Source organism: Nematostella vectensis, chromosome 2 (genome assembly GCF_932526225.1).
Source record: "Nematostella vectensis chromosome 2, jaNemVect1.1, whole genome shotgun sequence".
Lineage (NCBI taxonomy): Eukaryota > Metazoa > Cnidaria > Anthozoa > Actiniaria > Edwardsiidae > Nematostella > Nematostella vectensis.
Window position 1 is genome coordinate 16,866,636 of NC_064035.1, and position 12,111 is coordinate 16,878,746.

The 12,111-nt window shown below is 41.2% G+C and overlaps 1 protein-coding gene across 1 annotated transcript in view; it reads right to left on the reverse strand.

The window, feature by feature from the left end:
• Positions 1 to 2,431, reverse strand: part of LOC5515739 (receptor-type tyrosine-protein phosphatase F) — a 30,262-nt gene extending 27,831 nt beyond the window's left edge. The window contains exon 1 of the mRNA XM_001635867.3: positions 2,156 to 2,431. Coding sequence (XP_001635917.3) covers positions 2,156 to 2,243 — 88 coding nt within the window. The 5' untranslated portion in view covers positions 2,244 to 2,431. The remainder of the gene's footprint in view (positions 1 to 2,155) is intronic.
• Positions 2,432 to 12,111: the final 9,680 nt, after the last annotated feature.

The window sequence follows — 12,111 nt, forward strand, 5'->3', positions numbered from 1 at the left end:
CAACAGAAAATGTAGTAAAATCAATAAAACATGTCTCTCAAGCAATAAAACCTACATTCCATGCCTATGTACTCTTCATTAAAAACTCAGAAAATTATAATCAACTGATAAACATACACTCCCCTCGGGCTTGTGATCATCTTAGAAAAGAGCACTGATTAAGTTACATTGCCATTTGTATCTTCACCAAAATATGGCTTTGTTTACCAGCACCCATACACAAACATAAATACCCTAATTGACAGTGCTGAATAACGTATGCGCATGCGCGTGTTCTGGCTAAAACAAAGGAAATCTTTGTGTTGAATCGTTCTAGTAAAGGTACGAAAGGCTGACTTCAGTCGCTGTTTTGACTAACTGTACAGCATTCAAACCACAATGTACAAAAGATGACAGATGTGTTTGATAATGAGGGAGTCATAAAAAAAATTATAGCTTTATGTTTGATCTAGTCCCCTTAGCATTCGCCAAAATGTGACAGTTCGCCGGTAAAACGCCACCATTTCAAAACAAAAAGGCTGGTTTAACTGTGTGGTAACGAAACAAGTCTTGCGTTATTTAGCACTGCTATCCTGATCAACTAGACCTATGACCCATGACTATGGCATCCCCATAGAAATCCAGTCATCCAAAAACCTGGAAGGAAGGAGACTTCTTCTGTAATAAAAGTGGTAGGCAGGTAGGAAACACAGTCAGAGCACCAGGGAATATGTTTCAATGTTTCAATCAAGGTGATCAATCTTAACAACATAGCATTTTAGGATATTTTTTCAAACTCCATCTCTTATCAACTGTTGAACAAGCCTAAAGTCAGTGGAAGTTTGGAGGGTATAGAGGAACCACCCCACTTCATGGTAATGTATGTTTGAATAATAGCAAACTGTGAGCTGGGAGGAAATACCTAAGAGAAAATGGTAGGCAAAAATGCTCCTTCCCTGCACATACTGTATCATGGCTTTTGGGCTTATGGGCACAAAAGTTTGAGTATTGTGCAAGTCTACCACAGTGAATATTGCCAGCCTTTTGCATGGCCAAGAAGGGAGAGGGGAGCACAATGTATCTGCTATAAGATCTATACAATAGAATAATACTTTGATGACATCATCGCAACCCTCCCACCTTACCTTCGAACCAACAAAGACTTTTGGAATGTCTAATTTTCAGTTGAGGCTGAGCCGTTCTTATTTTTTGGACATTTTAAGGCTAAATATGTTCTTAACGATGTTCTTAAAGTTTAGTGTATATAACAATGATAATTAGGAAGAGAATTAAACTAATGATAAATAGCAATAATAAGGTTGTTACTATGAACACAATTCGATTAATCTGCATTTTAAAAACGCATCAGGACTAACAAAAAAAAATTCTGCTATCTCAGCCTCGGCATGATCTTAGCATGCTCTTAAAATTTGGTGAACTCTCAGCCTGTACGTTCTTACAAAAAAGTTCTTACATAAAAAAAGGGGGTGTATTTATTACAGTGCTACAACATTGTACAACATTGACACAGACCCTAATTGACACTGATTATCACGTTAGAATCTTATAATAGCTATTTCTTGTTAAATGATTGACACGTTCTTTACTTTCAGCAAAGCAGGTAGGAGATTACTGAGTGGATTCCAACACTCTAAACTGCTAAACCTATGTTCACTGCGGGAGATTGCATTGTGTCGGATAAATATTTTGACAAAATAATACCATTTAAGCGAAAGGAAATGTATGCAATAAAGAACTTGGTAAGTCTAAAACATTTTTCACTTCGCAGGCATAGAAAAATAATCAAAAGGTAAACAACATGTGAGTTGAATAGGAAAATAGTTCGACCGAATGTGAAACCCTTGAAAGTGTGGTAAAGCAAATAATAGGGTACAAAATACCGTAAAGTGAAGGTGTATGATTTACACAAAGGTATAAGTATAAATTGCAGAACAAGAGATCATTCCGAATGCTAGTTGACGCACGAATAGAACGTAACTGAATAATTATAATTTTGTTGACAGCTTTTAGCACGAAAGTGAAAGGCGTTCAAGTTGTAATAAGTTATTCATGGCGTCCTGAAGTACTCACGCTTAAACAATCATAACAATAAATATGTCTTGCTAGCTAAACGAATTAGCACTCAGCAGTAATAGCACGGACACGAGATTCTTACCTGCGAAAGAAGAGACTACATGCAGAAAAATTAGGATCATCACTACGACAAGCCATGAAGGCAAATGAGCTCGCGAAGAAGCCAGCATCCCACAGTCGTTATTTGTTGTTGAAATTCTTACACTGGCCAAAGGGCCGATCTCTTGAGTCGTGGCTTTTTAGAGACTTGCATTTGTCGATGCCAGCGACATATATGAGCTTGTTGCTCTGTTAAACTTGGTACAGTTTTGTCAGTTTGCAAGATGTGACATCTCGCAGTGGTAAAGTTCAAACAGGAAGTGGGTACCAGGCCCAAGCCATGGGAGGCTGTCATGGTTGCTTCCGGTCACACTGAGTTGTGCCTTTTCGTGTTGATCAGCTTTGATAAAAATATCGAAAGGTACCGGGAGGGAGGGAACTGATAAAAATGTCGTAGCCGTCTCTGTCCCCAAAGTTTCATAATGAAGCTCATTGGACATTTTACTTTTTAAAAATACTGTTAAACAAACTTCATTAACACGATTTTTTCAAATATTTTTATTGAATATATAGATGAGTTGGGTCAGGATCAAACTATATCAGTTTTGGCAAAACACAAGGGGCGGTTGGCTTCTCTAGGCTTCTGAACAAGATAACCAAATATATGGTATCTGTTTAATGCTATTTTGCGTTTGAATATATATTTTTTTACCAACAGCTTTTGCTTCTTTTTAATTGGAGAGTAGGGGGAAAGGGGTATATCATGGTTTTGAAGGAAAAAAAGGAAAACGCAAGAGTGCTCGCCTTATAGCCGATTTCGATGAATCGCGACGCCGCATTTTCAATACATCGATTTGTTTTTGTCTTTTGGGATTTTCTGTTCCGCCAGTCAAATTTTTCTTTTAGCCAATCATATTCGTGCCATCTCTCGCCTAGTGCAGTTGCCTGGCTTTCTGTGTCGCGACACTGTCTGGTTTTCTTCCAGAGGATAGCCATGGAAGTGCACAAAGCAAAACTCTGATTGGCTCATAGAGTTTTACTGACGGAAACAGAAAATCCCAAAAGCCAAAAAGAAATCGATTTTTTGAAAACGCGGCGTCGCGTACATCGAAATCGAAATCGAAATCGAAAATAATTAGAGACGGACTGGTTGTCTCCGATTCGATTACGGCTTTTTAAGTTGAAGCCTCAAGGAATGATATAGACGGTGTTCCCCACAATACCCCCTTTGTATGCAAGCAAGTGATGAAACAGAGATGGTTAAGTGCGCATTCGTCAGAGATGGTTAAGTGTGTATTCGTCAGAGATGGTTAAGTGCGTATTCGTCAGAGATGGCTAAATGTGTATTCGTCAGAGATGGCTAAGTGTGTATTCGTCGGAAATGGTTAAGTGTGTATTCATCAGAGATGGTTAAGTGCGCATTCGTCAGAGATGGTTAAGTGCGCATTCGTCAGAGATGGTTAAGTGCGTATTCGTCAGAGATGGCTAAGTGTGTATTCGACGGAAATGGTTAAGTGTGTATTCGTCAGAGATGGTAAAGTGCGCATTCGTCAGAGATGGTTAAGTGTGTATTCGACAAAGATGGTTAAGTGCGTATTCGTCAGAGATGGTTAAGTGTGTATTCGTCAGAGATGGTTAAGTGTGTATTCGTCAGAGATGGCTAAGTGCGCATTCGTCAGAGATGGTTAAGTGCCCATTCGTCAGAGATGGTTAAGTGCGTATTCGTCAGAGATGGCTAAGTGTGTATTCGTCAGAGATGGCTAAGTGTGTATTCGTCAGAGATGTTAAGTGCGCATTCGTCAGAGATGGTTAAGTGCGTATTCGTCAGAGATGGCTAAGTGCGTATTCGTCAGAGATGGCTAAGTGCGTATTCGTCAGAGATGGCTAAGTTTTTTTCGACAGAGATGCTAAGTGTGCATTCGTCAGAGATGGTTAAGTGCGCATTCGTCAGAGATGGTTAAGTGTGTATTCGTCAGAGATGGTTAAGTGTGCATTCGTCAGATATGGTTAAAAGTGTATTCGTCAGAGATGGTTAAGTGTGTATTCGACAGAGATGGTTAAGTGTGTATTCGTCAGAGATGGCTAAGTGCGCATTCGTCAGAGATGGTTAAGTGCGTATTCGTCGGAGATGGTTAAGTGCGCATTAGCCAGAGATGGCTAAGTGCGCATTCGCCAGAGATGGCTAAGTGCGTATTCGTCAGAGATTGCTAAGTGCGCATTCGTCAGAGATTGTTAAGTGCGCATTCGTCAGAGATGGTTCAGTGCGTATTCGTTAGAGATGGCTAAGTGTGTATTCGTCAGAGATGGCAAAGTGTGTATTCGTCAGAGATGGTTAAGTGTGTATTTGGCAGGGATGGTTAAGTGCGTATTCGACAGAGATGCTAAGTGTGTATTCGTCAGAGATGGTTAAGTGCGTATTCGTCAGAGATGGTTAAGTGTGTATTCGTCAGAGATGGTTAAGTGTGTATTCGTCAGAGATGGTTAAGCATATTCGTCAGAGATGGCTAAGTTCGCATTCGTCAGAAATGGTTAAGTGCGCATCGTCAGAGATGGTTAAGTGAGTATTCGTCAGAGATGGCTAAGTGTGTATTCGTCAGAGATGGTTAAGTGCGCATTCGACAGAGATGGTTAAGTGTGTATTCGACAGAGATGGTTAAGTGCGTATTCGTCAGAGATGGTTAAGTGTGTATTCGTCAGAGATGGTTAAGTGTGTATTCGTCAGAGATGGTTAAGTGTGTATTCGTCAGAGATGGTTAAGTATGTATTCGTTAGAGATGGTTAAGCATATTCGTCAGAGATGGTTAAGTATGTATCCGACAGAGATGGTTAAGCATATTCGTCAGATATGGTTAAGTATGTATTCGACAGAGATGGTTAAGCATATTCGTCAGAGATGGTTAAGTGTGCATTCGTCAGAGATGGTTAAGTACGCATTCGACAGAGATGGTTAAGTGTGTATTCGTCAGAGATGGTTAAGTGTGCATTCGTCAGAGATAGTTAAGTGCGCATTCGACAGAGATGGTTAAGTGTGTATTCGACAGAGATGGTTAAGTGCGTATTCGTCAGAGATGGCTAGTGCGCATTCGTCAGAGATGGTTAAGTGCGCATTCGTCAGAGATGGCTAAGTGTGTATTCGTCAGAGATGGCTAAGTTTTTTCGACAGAGATGCTAAATGTGCATTCGTCAGAGATGGTTAAGTGCGCATTCGTCAGAGATGGTTAAGTGCGCATTCGTCAGAGATGGTTAAGTGTGTATTCGTCAGAGATGGTTAAGTGTGTATTCGTCAGAGATGGTTAAGTGTGTATTCGTCAGAGATGGTTAAGTATGTATTCGTTAGAGATGGTTAAGCATATTCGTCAGAGATGGTTAAGTATGTATCCGACAGAGATGGTTAAGCATATTCGTCAGATATGGTTAAGTATGTATTCGACAGAGATGGTTAAGCATATTCGTCAGAGATGGTTAAGTGTGCATTCGTCAGAGATGGTTAAGTACGCATTCGACAGAGATGGTTAAGTGTGTATTCGTCAGAAGATGGTTAAGTGTGCATTCGTCAGAGATAGTTAAGTGCGCATTCGACAGAGATGGTTAAGTGTGTATTCGACAGAGATAGTTAAGTGCGTATTCGTCAGAGATGGCTAGTGCGCATTCGTCAGAGATGGTTAAGTGCGCATTCGTCAGAGATGGCTAAGTGTGTATTCGTCAGAGATGGCTAAGTTTTTTCGACAGAGATGCTAAGTGTGCATTCGTCAGAGATGGTTAAGTGCGCATTCGTCAGAGATGGTTAAGTGCGCATTCGTCAGAGATGGTTAAGTGTGTATTCGTCAGAGATGGTTAAGTGTGTATTCGTCAGAGATGGTTAAGTGTGTATTCGTCAGAGATGGTTAAGTATGTATTCGTTAGAGATGGTTAAGCATATTCGTCAGAGATGGTTAAGTATGTATCCGACAGAGATAGTTAAGAATATTCGTCAGAGATGGTTAAGTATGTATTCGACAGAGATGGTTAAGCATATTCGTCAGAGATGGTTAAGTGTGCATTCGTCAGAGATAGTTAAGTACGCATTCGACAGAGATGGTTAAGTGTGTATTCGTCAGAGATGGTTAAGTGTGCATTCGTCAGAGATGGTTAAGTGCGCATTCGACAGAGATGGTTAAGTGTGTATTCGTCAGAGATGGCTAAATGCGCATTCGTCAGAGATGGTTAAGTGCGTATTCGTCAGAGATGGCTAAGTGTGTATTCGTCAGAGATGGCTAAGTGCGCATTCGTCAGAGATGGTTAAGTGTGTATTCGACAGAGATGGTTAAGTGCGTATTCGTCAGAGATGGCTAAGTGCGCATTCGTCAGAGATGGCTAAGTGCGTATTCGTCAGAGATGGCTAAGTGTGTATTCGTCAGAGATGTCTAAGTGTGTATTCGTCAGAGATGGCTAAGTGCGCATTCACCAGAGATGGCTAAGTGCGTATTCGTCAGAGATGGTATGTGCGCATTCGTCAGAGATGGTTAAGTGTGAATTCGACAGAGATCGTTAAGCATATTCGTCAGAGATGGTTAAGTGTGCATTCGTCAGAGATGGTTAAGTGCGCATTCGTCAGAGATGGTTAAGTGTCAATTCGACAGAGATGGTTAAGTGTGTATCCGACAGAGATGGTTGAGAATATTCGTCAGAGATGGTTAAGTATGTATCCGACAGAGATGGTTGAGAATATTCGTCAGAGATGGTTAAGTATGTATTCGACAGAGATGGTTAAGCATATTAGTCAGAGATGGTTAAGTGTGCATTCGTCAGAGATGGTTAAGTACGCATTCGACAGAGATGGTTAAGTGTGTATTCGTCAGTGATGGTTAAGTGTGCATTCGTCAGAGATGGTTAAGTGCGCATTCGACAGAGATGGTTAAGTGTGTATTCGTCAGAGATGGTCAAGTGCGTATTTGTCAGAGATGGCTAAGTGCGTATTCGTCAGAGATGGCTAAGTGCGTATTCGTCAGAGATGGTTAAGTGTGTATTCGACAGAGATGCTAAGTGTGCATTCGTCAGAGATGGTTAAGTGCGCATCCGTCAGAGATGGTTAAGTGTGCATTCGTCAGAGATGGTTAAGTGCGCATTCGTCAGAGATGGCTAAGTGCGCATTCGTCAGATATGGTTAAGTGTGTATTTGTCAGAGATGGCAAAGTGTGTATTCGTCAGAGATGGTTAAGTGCGCATTCATCGGAGATGGTTAAGTGTGTATTCGACAGAGATGGTTAAGTGCGTATTCGACAGAGATGCTAAGTGTGTATTCGTCAGAGATGGTTAAGTGCGTATTCGTCAGAGATGGTTAAGTGTACATTCGTCAGAGATGGTTAAGAATATTCGTCAGAGATGGTTAAGTGTGTATTCGTCAGAGATGGTTAAGTGTGCATTCGTCAGAGATGGTTAACTGCGCATTCGTAAGAGATGGTTAAGTGTGAATTCGACAGAGATGGTTAAGCATATTCGTCAAAGATGGCTAAATGTGTATTCGTCAGAGATGGCTAAGTGTGTATTCGTCAGAGATGGTTAAGTGCGCATTCGTCAGAGATGGCTAAGTTTTTTCGACAGAGATGCTAAGTGTCAATTCGACAGAGATGGTTAAGTGTGTATTCGTCAGAAATGGTTAAGTGTGTATTCGTCAGAGATGGTTAAGTATGTATTCGTTAGAGATGGTTAAGCATATTCGTCAGAGATGGTTAAGTATGTATCCGACAGAGATGGTTGAGAATATTCGTCAGAGATGGTTAAGTATGTATCCGACAGAGATGGTTGAGAATATTCGTCAGAGATGGTTAAGTATGTATTCGACAGAGATGGTTAAGCATATTAGTCAGAGATGGTTAAGTGTGCATTCGTCAGAGATGGTTAAGTACGCATTCGACAGAGATGGTTAAGTGTGTATTCGTCAGTGATGGTTAAGTGTGCATTCGTCAGAGATGGTTAAGTGCGCATTCGACAGAGATGGTTAAGTGTGTATTCGTCAGAGATGGTCAAGTGCGTATTTGTCAGAGATGGCTAAGTGCGTATTCGTCAGAGATGGCTAAGTGCGTATTCGTCAGAGATGGTTAAGTGTGTATTCGACAGAGATGCTAAGTGTGCATTCGTCAGAGATGGTTAAGTGCGCATCCGTCAGAGATGGTTAAGTGTGCATTCGTCAGAGATGGTTAAGTGCGCATTCGTCAGAGATGGCTAAGTGCGCATTCGTCAGATATGGTTAAGTGTGTATTTGTCAGAGATGGCAAAGTGTGTATTCGTCAGAGATGGTTAAGTGCGCATTCATCGGAGATGGTTAAGTGTGTATTCGACAGAGATGGTTAAGTGCGTATTCGACAGAGATGCTAAGTGTGTATTCGTCAGAGATGGTTAAGTGCGTATTCGTCAGAGATGGTTAAGTGTACATTCGTCAGAGATGGTTAAGAATATTCGTCAGAGATGGTTAAGTGTGTATTCGTCAGAGATGGTTAAGTGTGCATTCGTCAGAGATGGTTAACTGCGCATTCGTAAGAGATGGTTAAGTGTGAATTCGACAGAGATGGTTAAGCATATTCGTCAAAGATGGCTAAATGTGTATTCGTCAGAGATGGCTAAGTGTGTATTCGTCAGAGATGGTTAAGTGCGCATTCGTCAGAGATGGCTAAGTTTTTTCGACAGAGATGCTAAGTGTGCATTCGTCAGAGATGGTTAAGTGCGCATTCGTCAGAGATGGTTAAGTGTGTATTCGTCAGAGATGGTTAAGTGTGCATTCGTCAGATATGGTTAAGTGTGTATTCGTCAGAGATGGTTAAGTGCGCATTCGTCAGAGATGGTTAAGTGTGTATTCGACAGAGATGGTTAAGTGCGTATTCGTCAGAGATGGTTAAGTGTGTATTCGTCAGAGATGGTTAAGTGTGTATTCGTCAGAGATGGTTAAGTATGTATCCGACAGAGATGGTTAAGCATATTCGTCAGAGATGGTTAAGTATGTATTCGACAGAGATGGTTAAGCATATTCGTCAGAGATGGTTAAGTATGTATTCGACAGAGATGGTTAAGCATATTCGTCAGAGATGGTTAAGTGTGCATTCGTCAGAGATGGTTAAGTACGCATTCGACAGAGATGGTTAAGTGTGTATTCGTCAGAGATGGTTAAGTGTGCATTCGTCAGAGATAGTTAAGTGCGCATTCGACAGAGATGGTTAAGTGTGTATTCGACAGAGATAGTTAAGTGCGTATTTGTCAGAGATGGCTAGTGCGCATTCGTCAGAGATGGTTAGGTGCGCATTCGTCAGAGATGGTTAAGCATATTCGTCAGAGATGATTAAGTGTGCATTCGTCAGAGATGGTTAAAGGCGTATTCGTCAGAGATGGTCAAGTGCGTATTCGTCAGAGATGGCTAAATGCGTATTCGTCAGAGATGGCTAAGTGCGTATTCGTCAGAGATGGTTAAGTGTGTATTCGACAGAGATGCTAAGTGTGCATTCGTCAGAGATGGTTAAGTGCGCATCCGTCAGAGATGGTTAAGTGTGCATTCGTCAGAGATGGTTAAGTGCGCATTCGTCAGATATGGTTAAGTGTGTATTTGTCAGAGATGGCAAAGTGTGTATTCGTCAGAGATGGTTAAGTGCGCATTCATCGGAGATGGTTAAGTGTGTATTCGACAGATGGTTAAGTGCGTATTCGACAGAGATGCTAAGTGCGTATTCGTCAGAGATGGTTAAGTGTACATTCGTCAGAGATGGTTAAGAATATTCGTCAGAGATGGTTAAGTGTGTATTCGTCAGAGATGGTTAAGTGTGCATTCGTCAGAGATGGTTAACTGCGCATTCGTAAGAGATGGTTAAGTGTGAATTCGACAGAGATGGTTAAGCATATTCGTCAGAGATGGCTAAGTGTGTATTCGTCAGAGATGGCTAAGTGTGTATTCGTCAGAGATGGTTAAGTGCGCATTCGTCAGAGATGGCTAAGTTTTTTCGACAGAGATGCTAAGTGTGCATTCGTCAGAGATGGTTAAGTGCGCATTCGTCAGAGATGGTTAAGTTTGTATTCGTCAGAGATGGTTAAGTGTGCATTCGTCAGATATGGTTAAGTGTGTATTCGTCAGAGATGGTTAAGTGCGCATTCGTCAGAGATGGTTAAGTGTGTATTCGACAGAGATGGTTAAGTGCGTATTCGTCAGAGATGGTTAAGTGTGTATTCGTCAGAGATGGTTAAGTGTGTATTCGTCAGAGATGGTTAAGTATGTATCCGACATAGATGGTTAAGCATATTCGTCAGAGATGGTTAAGTATGTATTCGACAGAGATGGTTAAGCATATTCGTCAGAGATGGTTAAGTATGTATTCGACAGAGATGGTTAAGCATATTCGTCAGAGATGGTTAAGTGTGCATTCGTCAGAGATGGTTAAGTTCGCATTCGACAGAGATGGTTAAGTGTGTATTCGTCAGAGATGGTTAAGTGTGCATTCGTCAGAGATAGTTAAGTGCGCATTTGACAGAGATGGTTAAGTGTGTATTCGACAGAGATAGTTAAGTGCGTATTCGTCAGAGATGGCTAGTGCGCATTCGTCAGAGATGGTTAAGTGCGCATTCGTCAGAGATAGTTAAGTGCGTATTTGTCAGAGATGGTTAAGTGTGTTTTCGTCAGAGATGGTTAAGTGCGCATTCGCCAGAGATGGCTAAGTGCGCATTCACCAGAGATGGCTAAGTGCGTATTCGTCAGAGATGGTATTTGCGCATTCGTCAGAGATGGTTGAGTGTGAATTCGACAGAGATGGTTAAGCATATTTGTCAGAGATGGTTAAGTGTGCATTCGTCAGAGATGGTTAAGTGCGCATTCGTCAGAGATGGTTAAGTGTGAATTCGACAGAGATGGTTAAGCATATTCGTCAGAGATGGTTAAGTGTGCATTCGTCAGAGATGGTTAAGTGCGCATTCGTCAGAGATGGTTAAGTGTGAATTCGACAGAGATGGTTAAGCATATTCGTCAGAGATGATTAAGTGTGCATTCGTCAGAGATGGTTAAAGGCGTATTCGTCAGAGATGGTTAAGTGCGTATTCGTCAGAGATGGCTAAGTGCGCATTCTACAGAGATGGCTAAGTGCGCATTCGTCAGAGATGGTTAAGTGCGCATTCGTCAGAGATGGTTAAGTGCGTATTCGTCAGAGATGGTTAAGTGTGTATTCGTCAGAGATGGCTACGTGCGCATTCGTCAGAAATGGTTGAGTATGTACTCGACAGAGATGGTTAAGCATATTCGTCAGAGATGGTTAAGTATGTATTCGACAGAGATGGTTAAGCATATTCGTCAGAGATGGCTAAGTGTGCATTCTTCAGAGATGGTTAAGTGCTCATTCGCCAGAGATGGCTAAGTGCGCATTCGCCAGAGATGGTTAAGTATGTATTCGACAGAGATGGTTAAGCATATTCGTTAGAGATGGTTAAATGCGTATTCGTCAGAGATAGTTAAGTGTGTATTCGACAGAGAAAGCTCAAATTTGTCAGAGATAGTTAAGTGTTTATTTGTCAGATATGGCTTAGTGCGTATTCGTCAGAGATGGCTTAGTGTGTATCCGTCAGAGATGGTTAAGTGTAAATTTGTCAGAGATGGTAAAGTGCGCATTCGTGGAATGTGGTGAGGGGCTATTCTATCTACTCTATGTATCTTAGTCGTGACGGCTTAAGTGCTTACCTATCTGGTTAATAGGGGACTTACGCTAAGAGATCAAGTGATTGTTTGAGTGTGAAGCTAACGCGCGCTTAGTCTTTTAGCGGCAAAAGAACAACATTAAAAAGAAACTGGTTAAAAAGCAAGTGCTTAAGAAAAAAACAGAACTGTTTTATTCCAGAAAGGGTTTAGTTTCATTTAAAGATTTTATTTTTTGTCGTCACGTGATTTCTTAGCGCAAGTCCCCTATTGTATTTATATTTGCTCGCCTGTTTAGTTGCCTGCTTGCTAGTTGCTTGTGTCTTTGCTTAATTGTCTTTCTATTTGCTTGCCTGTCTATTTTA